The 12,735-nt window shown below is 41.1% G+C and overlaps 3 protein-coding genes, 1 long non-coding RNA gene and 1 other non-coding gene across 6 annotated transcripts; 3 read left to right on the forward strand and 2 right to left on the reverse strand.

The window, feature by feature from the left end:
- Nucleotides 1–276: 276 nt before the first annotated feature.
- LOC108653866 (arylsulfatase I) lies at nucleotides 277–4,217 on the reverse strand. The gene is made up of 7 exons (XM_030383062.2): nucleotides 4,005–4,217; nucleotides 2,682–2,808; nucleotides 2,444–2,603; nucleotides 2,295–2,382; nucleotides 1,846–2,237; nucleotides 524–1,274; nucleotides 277–470 (listed from the first exon to the last, which is right to left on the reverse strand). Exons 2-7 carry the CDS (start codon nucleotides 2,796–2,798, stop codon nucleotides 308–310), a joined length of 1,671 nt encoding a protein of 556 aa, XP_030238922.1. The 5' UTR covers nucleotides 2,799–2,808; nucleotides 4,005–4,217; the 3' UTR covers nucleotides 277–307.
- LOC149091198 (uncharacterized) lies at nucleotides 3,333–3,783 on the forward strand. The gene is made up of 2 exons (XR_016196957.1): nucleotides 3,333–3,459; nucleotides 3,567–3,783. It is a non-coding gene; the product is annotated as an uncharacterized LOC149091198 (long non-coding RNA).
- Nucleotides 4,218–4,565: 348 nt separating the features above from the next.
- On the reverse strand, nucleotides 4,566–7,643 carry ZnT49B (solute carrier family 30 member 9). Of its 2 annotated transcripts, XR_001925698.3 has the most exons (9): nucleotides 7,311–7,643; nucleotides 6,416–7,243; nucleotides 6,231–6,357; nucleotides 5,762–6,168; nucleotides 5,373–5,701; nucleotides 5,237–5,311; nucleotides 5,065–5,178; nucleotides 4,737–4,997; nucleotides 4,566–4,681 (listed from the first exon to the last, which is right to left on the reverse strand). XR_001925698.3 is itself a non-coding variant. In XM_018104745.3 (8 exons), the coding sequence occupies exons 2-8, from the start codon at nucleotides 7,218–7,220 to the stop codon at nucleotides 4,953–4,955; spliced, it is 1,902 nt and encodes a 633-aa protein (XP_017960234.1). In that variant the 5' UTR covers nucleotides 7,221–7,243; nucleotides 7,311–7,643; the 3' UTR covers nucleotides 4,566–4,952. The 2 variants fall into 2 exon arrangements, 1 of the variants encoding a protein (XP_017960234.1); XM_018104745.3 differs by having other exon boundaries at nucleotides 4,566–4,997.
- Nucleotides 7,644–7,962: 319 nt separating this feature from the next.
- On the forward strand, nucleotides 7,963–9,159 carry LOC108653870 (methylglutaconyl-CoA hydratase, mitochondrial). The gene is made up of 2 exons (XM_018104761.3): nucleotides 7,963–8,389; nucleotides 8,564–9,159. Exons 1-2 carry the CDS (start codon nucleotides 8,062–8,064, stop codon nucleotides 9,139–9,141), a joined length of 906 nt encoding a protein of 301 aa, XP_017960250.1. The 5' UTR covers nucleotides 7,963–8,061; the 3' UTR covers nucleotides 9,142–9,159.
- On the forward strand, nucleotides 8,412–8,483 carry TRNAA-UGC (transfer RNA alanine (anticodon UGC)). The gene has a single exon. It is a non-coding gene; the product is annotated as a tRNA-Ala (tRNA).
- Nucleotides 9,160–12,735: the final 3,576 nt, after the last annotated feature.

A 12,735-nucleotide genomic window follows, 5' to 3' on the forward strand; every position in this document is an offset into this window, starting at 1 on the left:
GTAAGCGAGCCCATTAGAAGTTCTTAGAAAGGAAATGCCACTGTTTTATGATTTAGGTATTTCAATCAGTGTAAAGAAAGTCTCTCAAATTGTGTCTAAGGTAATAAGGATGCGCTTCTCGATTATATATAATATAAATAAGAATTGTAACGTAAAGTGTTCAAATTAAAGATTATAAATAACTGTAGATCTTAGACCTATAGATCAGATCAAATCTGAGCTTGATAACAGGTTTAGTTCCTAGACGCAGTCCTAACAAGAATTCAACGCCATAGATTTACTTTCTAAAATTTTTAATACACTATTTTTAGATACAATCGTTTGTGTCCACATAGTCACCGAAGTTCGTCCAGGTGTAGTTCCAGAAGCGTGGGTAGCCAAGTGGGTCATCGGGTTTATTTGAGGGAGGCACGGCAGTTGAGTTTATGAGCTGCAGCTCCTTCAGCATGAGTTCCAGCACCTTAGGAAAGCTAAGGGAAAGAGTTGGGAGTTAGTGAATATCTGAAATGCACTAAGCACTTACACATCCGCTTGATTACGCTGCTCGCAGGGATCTTCCCGTATATTGAAGAGACAGGGCGCCTTTAGTGGATTGCAGGAGATGTTCGGCGCATCCTTCAACTTGGCATCCTTGCAGATGACATTGGCTGCTTCGCGGGCTCGCATCATATCCGCAGTTTTGGGCAACACCTTCAGCTGCTGCAGGGCTTGGCCTGTGGGACTCTTGGCGACCAGGTACCAGTCGTAGTCGCGGGGATTGCGCGTGCCCGCCGGCCCATACCAGCCATCCCATGAGCCATTGTAGTTGGTGCCCTTCACCAGCTTCCAGTCGCCCACGCTCAACGCTGCGCTGCCCCAGACGTCGTCTATGTTATGCAACACGCTCTTGCGCGGCGACACCTCGTTCTTGAGCAGCGCTTGCCACACACTCATCCCATCCAGCTGAGCGTTGTTCAGCTGGGCAAGTGCCGCCTCACCGCCAGCCGCTTCCAGCAGCGTGGGCAGCCAATCCACAATGTGCATGGTCTGATCTGCGACGCGGGGACGATTGCTCAGCTGTGCGGACCACACCAGACCAGCACCTCGCACTCCGCCCTCCCACAGCGTATTCTTCACACCCCTCAGTGGATAGTTGGAGGCGAAATTTGAGTTGAAGCCTTCCGCAGCACCGCCATTGTCAGTGGAGAAGATTATTATGGAGTTCTCGAGCATGCGCGACTTGCGCAGCTGTTCCACGATTCGCCCCACTGAGTCGTCCATGGCGGTGACCAATGCTAGAGCGAAGAAAGATTGAAAGTTAGCACTACTATATAGTTTTGTTATCACAGTACTAAAGTTAGCAATATCTCACTTTAGTTAATTTTGTAGTTATATTTCTTAATTGTTCAATATCATAATACATTATTTTCCATATATTAAAAGCACAGTCAAATTCCTTGTATGCAGAGTTTAAATAAGATTTATGTATGTATGTATATATCTAAAGGTCTTTCATATTGGAATTTTTAATATATTGTGATCCAGTCAATTGTTAATCTTTTATAATTCCAAATATTTTGATAAAATATATATAAATATTTTGATAAATAAAACTTGATTAAAATATATATATATATATATATATGTATATATATATGTATATATATATGCTCAGTTATTGAGTTGTTTGCTCATTAACGATCGCAGCTGAATCGCATAATAGAGTGCATCATTCATAAACAGCTGGAGAGCGCATTTACAATAACTCGTTCATATCAGATAGAATGACAGAGTAAATAATACGTGATTCTCTCATTCAGTCAATCCGTCTCTCTCTCTTTCAATAGAACTACCATCCCCACTCACCCGCATACTTGCGCCTCTTGTAGTCCTGAATCGTACCCAATCGACGTACTATATCATCCTTGGCAGGCAACGGATTATAGGGATTCCCCGAATGCACTGCCGCATGGGCCACATAGAGAAAGAGCGGACCTTTAGTCGAATTATGCTTGGCTATCACATTGAGCGAATGCTGCGTGATCACGTCTGTGGTATATTGGCCATGTAGGTCGTAGGCCAGCTCGGTGCCATTGCGCATGTCCAGGCCCCACTGGCCGTGCTCCACGGCCGAGTGATCGCTGTAGTCCTGGTGGCCCGACCAGTAGCCCACGTGGCTGCTAAAGCCACGATAAAGCGGCGTATAGACGCGTTTCCAGTGGCCCAAATGCCACTTGCCAGCTATGTGTGAGGTGTAGCTGTAAGTGGTAAAGTATTCAATTGACTAATCCGAAACGAGACAACTTTTAGCTTACCCCAAATCGTTCAGATATTGCGGCAATATTTTCAAATTCAAAGGCAGGCCACGCGGCTCGGCGGCATAGAGCACAGTGTGTTGCATGCCTGAACGAGAGAAGTGGGCTAAAATGAAATCTGTTTCAGCCGCCGCAGACAAAAAGGTCACCTGTGTGTATGGGATATTTGGCAGTCATGAGCGCCGAGCGTGAAGGCGTGCAAATGGGGTTGACGTAGTAGCGATTCAGTATGAGACCCGAATAGGCCAGCGCATCGATATTGGGCGTGGGAATTTGCGCCGAGCCACGGAAGCCCACATCGTTGAAGCCCTGCAAAAACCAGAGCGGCAGATCAAACAGCAGCTTAACTAACATCTGCTACTGCAGCTGCTTCAGCTACTCACTTACCAGATCATCGGCCAATATGAAGATGATGTGGGGCTGCGCAATGGCATACCCGATCAGCAGAAGGCAGAGATGGAGCCGAAGCTGGAACTGCATTGCAAGTGATTGCCTCATTTGCATTGTACAGACGCTGCATAAAAGAGTTTATGTAAAAGTTGTGATCAGATAAGTGGGAGGCGGGAAAAGTGCAGCTGCTTGAACAGTACTTATGCAGAGATTCGTTTGCAGCTTAGGAAATAAATGAAATCATTAACAACATATTTAATATAGTTTATAGTTATATATGAATATATAGAAAATGTTGTCATTCTTAAGCAGAATAAACTTTTGAAAAGCCTCTGGAAATTCTAATAGATCTTTGGTCTAACAATGAATGAAATTTATACATATTAAAATATTTTTATTATATTTATATAAAATAAAAAAAGAAACACCAACAGCGAGATTTCAGAAATTGTACATAGTTATATACGTATGTATATATAATATGAATGCATACAGAACTTTAAAAAGTTTATAAAAAACTACTTAAATACATTTTAAGTTATGTTGATCTCATGCAACAACATAGTAGTATTTCATTTATTTTTAGGGTATTCCCCAGTCGTGCATAGTCAACCAGAACAGCTGTGCTTATTGTGACTGCGACATTCAGTGGTATAGGGGCAGGTATTTGTGTATGTATGTGCTTCCAAATATTAGAGCTGATTAGTGGGACTAATTGCAAAATTCGAGATTCGGATGCAGGCACAAAGTATAACGGATATATGTATATACATATGTATGTATATGTCAGGTCATACTATGCTATATGTATGCCAATTTAAGCATCATCTTATGGCTAAGTGCAATTTATTGATACCAACTGACATTGACTTTCCATTACAGTAGAACGTGCATAAATTTAAAAAAAAAAAATTGCCAATTCATATTTTTTGAATGGGGCCATAAAAACGGAGACTGGAAATGGAACTGGAACTGCAACTGAATCAACAGAATGCCAAGCGGAAAGAGTTGCATAATAGATTTGTTTATACTATGAAATGTCATTCGCGACGAATTTCTTTTTTATGCAGAATATTAACTGAGCCCAGGCAACAGCTAATTAGCATCTGAATTGAATGAATTGAGCTTGTCCGCTTTTTCAACCCATTAATGGGTCAAATAACTGACCAACAAATAAACAATCCAAATATGAATCCGACCAGACATACAGTGAAAGCTCTGCTGACGGACATCACCCTATACCCAGCAATTTTAGCCTGTGCTAAGAATTATTATGATAATTATTTAAATAATAAATGTATAAAAAATATTCATACTCACCCCTATATTTTGTTCTGCTTTTACTCAGTCACCTTTGTGTGAACACAATGCCCAGCCTTTGTTTAAGCACTTTCCATAATTTTGTCTTTTGTAAACGAAATATAATGAGGCGCTAATGGGCAAGCGTGCAAACAATTGATTTAATTTATGAGCACTGCACGCACTTAAAACTCTTGTTTTTACTTTTTTTTTTTTTGCGCCAAAATCACTAGTCTTAATAATTGACGCAGCTCGAATTAAACCGCTTCTTAGCACGCGTCAATTGCGACTGACCAAAGCTTTGGCCGCTCTTTAAACTCGGACCGTTTAACCGTGTGCGCCGGCGTCGCTGACTTTAGCATTCTCTTTCTCCCTCACACTGCAAAGCGACCAGTAGCGAAAGTCGCGTGCTCAATGAAATGCTCAGTTGACAGCGACGTCGACAGCACCGCGACCGAGTGCTGCAAGTTCGATATGTAAACAGAGAGCCAGCCACACATAGCCCAAGAGAAAAGGCGCAATTGCGGCGTTGCCAGACTAGTTTAATAACGTTGTTAATTTTGCTCTGCTACTTTTTAAAAATTGTATGTAAACATATGAATTTTTATTTGTTACAATATATAGTAGAATTTTAGGCAAACGTGTGAACCGAAGAATTTTGAATAGCTACCATACAATGTTGCATCTTTGCACTAAAACTGAAAATTGAACAATGTAATATTTTCTTTTCACTTAAGTCTCTATCAAACCTACCCGAAAACAATAATATTAATAAAAATAAGCCAGCCAGACATATACCAAACATCTAACTAACGGTAGTCCACTCAAGTACACAACCGAAATAACTGTATATATATATATGCACGTACGAATATATATCCTAATATATATGTTAAACAGGAAATTTTGATTGAGAGCCGTCAGGTCCAAACTGATATATTCTTCAGTTAACAGCCAGAAAGGAAGGCTCTAGAGTATTTCAAGATCGACATGTCGAATTTCTGGAAAATGCGTCTGCACAAACGAAAATAAATACTTTAGCAACTATGAGTAAATGCATATAAATATATGTTCAACTCACGCGCAGATTCATTTCAATGCGATCAATTTCGCCACCCATTAGGTCAACAATACTCTCGCCCTGATCCAGCAAGAACCCCTCCAAATCATCCACATTACGAAATCCGCGCACAATCTAAATATTAGAGCCGATATATCATTTAAGACCAAACTGTACTTGAACTTTTACTTACCGCCAGCAGCTTATTTAGATCCTGCTTATCCAAATATGAGCGTGTTAGCTCTCGTCCATCGAAATCCAGCTCAGCCTGTAAATAAGCGAATGCCATTTGAAGTCTAATTGGTATACTATCCATGCTCTAAGCCCACCTTATAACGCACTCGTCCATTGCCGATGTCTATTCCCTTAACATCGTATATAGCGCGTATCATCACATCAGCTTCAAGAGCCGCATTGATCTTTTCCAAGCGATCCATCGAAATGGATACACCAACCAACGCATTGGCATTCGTATAAATAATGAAGGAAGCAACCGCAGCCAGAAGACCTCCGATCACCAAAGAGCCAATCGCATCGAAGATTGGTGAGCCAGTTAAACTGCTCAGGCCCATGCAGCCGGCGGCGACTACTACGCCAGTGACTGCAGCTGCATCCTCACACAGTACCACATTCACACAAGGATCCTTTCCGGTAAGAACTGCAATGGAAAATTATTAGATAGGCATGACATGGAACAGTTAACGTTGAGAGTGCTTACCATACTCCTTAAAGCTTAGCTTATTCTCTTTGGCGGCGCGCTTCAATTCATTGATGGCCACCACGAGGGTCGCGCCCTCACTGACGAGGGAGCCAGCCAGAATACAATACACCCAAAACAGGTCAGTGATCGCTTCCGGATTGAGCAGTCCCTCGATGCCATGGTAAATGGATAACCCGCTGCCCACACAAAATATGCCAACGCCAGAGATGAGGGAAGAGACGTAACGCATGTTCATATAGCCGTACGGATGAACCGTATCGGGCAACTGTGACGACTTATAGATGCCGAAGGCCAATATAAGTTGATTGACCAGATCTGCAAGTGAGTGAATAACCTCTGCAAACATGCTGTGCGAGCCGCAGTATAACCAACCGCCTGTCTTAAACAGTAGATTAGCTGCATTGCTAATGTAATGGATAGGTAAGCCATCATTTAAGAAGAGAGGAAGTACGTCTAATGCACTCACATGGCAATGGCTGTAGCGACTACCTGTCCGGACTTCTCCGAATTTATATCCGTATCCAGCATGCTCGTGGTTCGTGAGCCCACTTCTCGTCGATAGTCGCGTAGGCGACGTTTCACAGTGAATACATCTGAGAGCGTATAAGCATTAGCAACAATATTAACAATTTAACTGAGAGATTCACTTACTTTGTTGATACTGCTTGCGCTCTACGTCACGTCTTAGTCGCTCTCGCACAATACCCTCCTTAGAGCCCCACACTTCAAGCGCCTTGGCCTCCACATCGCGGCGCCAATAGACCGTCATCGGTGGCTCCTGTTCGTAGGGCGATCTGCGCTTTATCTTGGGTAGTTTCTCCAAATCTTTGAGGGTTAGCATGAAGTCCGACAGGGCACGCGCAGGCGTTACAAAATTACGCTCTAGCGACATCCGGTAATCGAAGCGCGGTCGTTTCACTGCAGGCGTTGCTGGTGCTGGAGCATCTCCTCCGTCCTTTCGCTGAGGCGGAGTAGGAGCTAATTCAGGCGGACTTGTTGCTGATTTGACTTCAATGGCTGGCATAACATGTAACGCAGGCTTAGCCACCGGTGGGAGATCTGCCTTTTCGAACACAATCTCATTGATCTTGGAGTCCTCAATGGTGGTGGTTATTGAGAGGATGCCCTTCGAGGTTTTTATTTCAAAGTTCTTTGTCTGCACGTTGGGCAATTTGTTCACTGCTTCATCTATTTTTTGGCGGACATTTGCATCGACAGGAGTCTTTTCATTTATACCGCTCCCCTTGTCACTGGAGCTGGAGCGCATCACCAGCAAGGAGGACGCTTTACAGGTTTTGCCTCCACCCAAACGACTGCGAGCCTGCAAACGAAGCGTCACATGTTCACTGCGTTGCAGGCCATGACACCAGGAGAAGTATTGCCGCCTCCACAGAAGAGCGGCTCGTGTGTAAAGAGGTTGTTGGCGCTGCAGCAGCCACACACTGCGCATCAACATATTGAAGCTGCAGGTCAAGTGCTCTGAAAGAAACAATAGCTTGATGAATCAGTGAAATTATTCAGCAACCCATTCTAATTTAGCACTTACACAGCGCGCACCTCACTGATTTCAGTCTGTGTTGACGTCGCTGTTGTTGTTGTGTTTTTGTTTTTGTATTTCTTGCCGTTTCACTTTTTAGGCGGACTACGTCATGCGAAGGCCCAGAGTGTATATATTTTTGTGACTGCTGTGCTTTCGCTTATGGATGCTTGGAATGGTATAGTACCTGTCAAATTGTGCATCTCTTGAATTTCAAAGCCATGCAGCGCTTTTGTGTTTTATTTAAAAATTTTTTATTAGGAAAATTTAATTTAGAAGTGCCCGGCTGTAAATTTAGCTTAAGAAAAAAGTTTAATCGATTATCGATAACTGCTAATGTGTTTCGGAAGTTCATGTTTGCCAACACTGACGCAACAGCTGTTTTATATACCCTAATATTGCTGCACACTGTTTCTTTGAAGCATGTTTTAACATACCTATGTATAAATTTTTATTTCAGTTAATATGTACCATATGAAATAACTACTTTATTTAATTCATTCATTATTAAAATTGTAAACATTAAATTATTAGTTGGTGATTAATTTTTGAAAAGGGATATACTTGTATTGTATAAATATATATATACATTCATAGATGCTAACAGTCGAAAGGGTATTTACACTCCGCATATATGGGTTTATTCTTTTATTTATGTTTTTTCTTCTTCTTCATCAGCATTCTTCAGTACCGCTGCCGGTTTTATAACCATTTGCAATTTTCCTGCTACTGGCAATTTTTTGTTTTTTAATATTAAATAATGTCGCTGTTATTGCAACATGCTGCAAAGCTTATTACGCGTAGAACGCTGCCTCTAAAAACTGCAAGCAGATGTTGTTACTCCGTTGACGCGGAATTAGGAGATGGCACCGAAGTTTTAGTGGAACGTCTGCAAGGCAAACAGCAGGGCATAACCGTGCTGGGTCTGAACAGACCAGCTGCGAAAAACGCCTTCAGTCGCGGGATGGTCAACACTTTCACTGATATCCTGCAGGATATTAAGCGGGATAACGGTTCACGTGTTGTAGTGTTGCGCAGTCTCACACCTGGCATATTTTGTGCCGGTGCCGATTTGAAAGAGCGTAAAGGTATGGGATGCCGTCTTTATAAGGGGATGTAGCTCAGTGGTAGAGCGTTCGCTTTGCATGTGAAAGGCCCCGGGTTCAATCCCCGGCATCTCCAATTGTCCTTATTTTTTATAATTATTTTTTATTTTTTTTTATTTTCATAATTATGTTGTTAATTTACTTTATTCATTTCAGGCATGACTGCTGAAGAGACTAAAGAATTTGTGACTCAGTTACGTAGCCTGCTCATTAGCATAGAGCAGCTACCCATGCCTGTGATTGCAGCCCTGGATGGCGCCGCCTTAGGAGGCGGCTTAGAAATGGCTCTGGCCTGCGATATACGCACAGCTGCCTCGAATGCCAAGATGGGTTTGGTAGAGACACGTCTGGCGATAATACCCGGCGCTGGCGGCACCCAGCGTTTACCTCGTATACTCTCACCCGCACTGGCGAAGGAGCTGATATTCACGGCTCGCGTGCTGGACGGCGCCGAAGCCAAACAACTGGGTTTGGTCAATCATGTGGTGCAGCAAAACGAAACCAAAGATGCAGCCTATCAACAGGCGGTGAAACTGGCTGAAGAAATACTGCCCAATGGCCCGGTGGGCGTCCGCATGGCCAAGCTAGCCATAGACAAGGGCATGCAAGTGGATCTCAGCACGGGCTACTCCATCGAGGAGGTGTGTTATGCACAGGTCATTCCCACCAAGGATCGTCTGGAGGGTCTGGCGGCATTCGCCGAGAAGCGCAAGCCTGTCTACAAGGGCGAATAGACGAACAATAGAAAGAAATTGATTTTCATTTTCGGCCTTAAGCGGTGCATTTATTAGTTTTGTTACATCTTTTTATTGTTTGAATTTGAATAATAAGCAATTCAATAGTATATATAGATTGTATTTCTATAGTTTCCTCTGCTCTTTTAAAGAACTTATAAGGGGTATCCATCAAGAAGAACATCAACTCTGTTTGTAATACTTTGAAATTAGATAAAGACTTAAATTAGACATTTGGAATTAGTTTTAAATGTTTCAAACCATTGTCTATGTGCCTGTTCTATATAAATCAGTTTCTACCATATACACATACATTTTTGTACGTATATAATTGATTCCGCTGTTATATTGCCACAGTATCTAATCCTCTAACATTTCCAAAACAATTTTTACTGTTTTTGTTTGGTTTGTGCTATATTGTGAGCCCAGATGACGCAGCTTCAAACAGTTGCTGCAGCTAGTCGTGTTGAATAGCTAATTGCTGTAATTAAGTCTCTCATTAAATCAAATCGATCCACCTCCGCCACCTATGTATGCGGAAATTGTAATTTCCATAGAAATGGAAATTCTCTGAAGCATTGTTTAGAAAGCAGCTGCATTCCTGGACCTCAGCTATTGGATATACATATATTATGTAGATGCCTATATGATGTATTGAAACATTAACATTTTAGTTGTCATTTTATTACTCGTTTCGAGCATGTTATGCCGACAAAGAGCTTTTGTTTTCGGCTTTATTGAAATTTGTATAAGCAGAGCTCTCAATGAAAGGCGTTAACTGCTTATTAAAACAAACAGATACATATAGCGGGTGCTTGGCTGTCTCAAGGAGGCAGACTTCTTTTGACTGATTGCAGCTGCTTGTCTCCTACAACGGCTGACCCACTTGCCACGCCCTTAAGGCTGGCAGGCAGACACTGCCTCAGTGTAGACATCAAACGCCCATTTAATTAACATGCGCCACCTTGCCTGACATCATGCAAGGTCAGTAGCCGCATGCTTAACTGACTGAGAGCTGTGCGGGTGCGCGGCGTCTGGGTTTTTAAGCATTTCAGACTTGACGCGGACTGCTGACTCAGAGCCAGACTCAGAGTCAGAGTCGGACTCGGTTAGTATCGGTCATTTAGCAAATCGGATGCGACAATCTAGAGACAACTAATGCCAGGCGCACTTTGCATACTAATCAATTAATTAATTAATTGCTTAGATGATGAACTCGGCCTGGCTGCAATACGATCTCGAAAATACAAACAAAACAAAATATAGATATCGTACAACTCGAAGGCTATTCGATCCGGAACCAATTGCGGAAGCATATTCAATTCAACATTATTATTTTATTATTTTTATCATTTTTTTTTTTTATTTTTGTTTTAATCCAAAAACGAAACATCATTACGTACTACGGAATTCGCGCTAAAACGAGTTTCATGCATTTTAAATGATCTTTGTACATTATTTGCCTCAACAAAACATGGAGATATTTGCATTTGCACGTGCTATGTTGGGTTCACAATTTGCATTGCGTACACCCTGTAAGAAATAAAGAAAAAATCGCTCACAAATGATAATATGTTTTCCAGGTATTTTTTGTACTTTTAAAGTGAGACATGTTGAGTGTTAACAATTATTGAGATTGCGAACACGTCAAACGTCGAACAACAGCAAACGTAACACGACTTAAGCGGACAATGTAATGGATACCCTGCAATATCGTAAAATTCTGTCAAAATACAAGTTCCTACCGCAATACAGTCGATCTCTTGACAATAACTGCTTTAAAGCGAACGAAAGTTATTCTAACAAGCTAGCTCTAATATATATTTTTGAAGAACTCTGCAATTATGTCTACTCTAAAATTATCTTAAGAGATATCCCTTTGAAAATCACATTTTAAAGATTTCCACCATAATCTTTTTAGAAAAATTTTCTTAATTTATCTATAACATTTTCAATTCCCAAGACCCCGTTGCAGATGCCATTCGCAAATACCTCTAGGGTGGTCCAATGCTTTGGTTCAATTTAAGTACAGAGTATCCGCTGATAAGGCACTCTCAACAGGTTATTTGTTTTGCTTTCCATTTATTTGTGCATTCCCTGACATCAATTATAATCGAGAGTATATATCATCATTATTTATAATCATAATAATCATTGTATAACATCCATACCAGATTTTTACCAATGAATGATGCACTTGACCTTCGGCTTATGTTGCACTGATAAAGCATAGGTCTGCTCTGCAGCACCACTCTTATTATTTATCTACACCTTTATCTTAACATAATCTCAACCCCGAACATTGCGTATACGTCACGTATTGCGTATATCCAGTCTAGCCAGCTTATCTATATTGCTGTTTGTGGCACAAATTAAAGATACACCAGGGCCAACGAATTAAGAGCCAATCAATTGTGACAATTACGTCAATTAAGTTTAGCTCGTTATTGTTTTGGTTTTTTTAAATCACAAATTACTTTTAGCCAATTACATTTGCCGTTAAAATATATGTTCAAGTTTTAGTTTTTTCATCCATAAATCAATCGGGTATCTTGGTGCCATCATTAAGTCACTCAGACTGAAGTCGAAAGAAACATTTTAAAATGCGTCACGCGTGAAAATTGTGATTCAAAAATTTTCCACTGGCCCACTGAATGGAACAAGCGACAGCAATTTTATGGCCAGACAACAAAATCGAGTGCAAGAGCAGCAAAAGATACAAAAGCATAAGCAAACGACAGCAAACAAGCAACAACAACGTCCACTTGAAACAAGTTAATCACTAAACTCCATGATCTGACTTAAAGAGACGCCTCAAGGCGACAACAACAACAACAACAACAGCCAACCAACAACTGCAACAGCCTCTAAGTAATTGCCTTATTGCAGAAGTACTTTTAGCTATCGCCTGGGCTGTGCGAGGCGCTCTTTAAGGCGCCTCTCAAATTCTTAGCTTGACAATGTTCATTGCACTCCGCCTCGACCAAGTCTTCGGCAAGCCTCGCTCCGCACCTCACTCCCCTCGCCAAACACCAAGCCACATTAATTGCTGCTGGCAGACACTGTGTCTCTTGCAATATACAGGGTGTTTCGAGCCTCCGTTAAGTTCAGTATTTGAGTTCGTTTAAAGAGCGTCTGAAAATACCGTTGGAAAAATTATTCGACTCTGATTAACATGTCGAGCTAATCCATTGTAACAATGTAATAATATATAATATCCCGATTTTCCATACCATTTAACTTTGAATAGGAATTAACTTGGAAATTAACTAATTAGGAAATTTATTCTATAGGCTGCAATTACACATTTGCCAACTGAGAAATACCAATCGGAGATAAATGATATCTTTATTTGTTGAGCCATGAATCAGAATCTGAAACATAGATAGCGTTTTGTACACGTTTTGTACACATAGAGTTAAGCATTAAGTGCATAATGCATAATTTGATGATAATATGTTATATATACATGTATAATGATTATGATGTACAATATGCAATCCGAGATAACGTAGATAAAGCAAGAAAATTTCATGACTCATACTAATTAGATATGTATGTATTATCTGTGAGGTCATCTGATACAAATATGAA

Source organism: Drosophila navojoa, chromosome 5 (assembly GCF_054131105.1).
Source record: "Drosophila navojoa isolate 15081-1374.11 chromosome 5, UAZ_NAV_1.0, whole genome shotgun sequence".
NCBI lineage: Eukaryota > Metazoa > Arthropoda > Insecta > Diptera > Drosophilidae > Drosophila > Drosophila navojoa.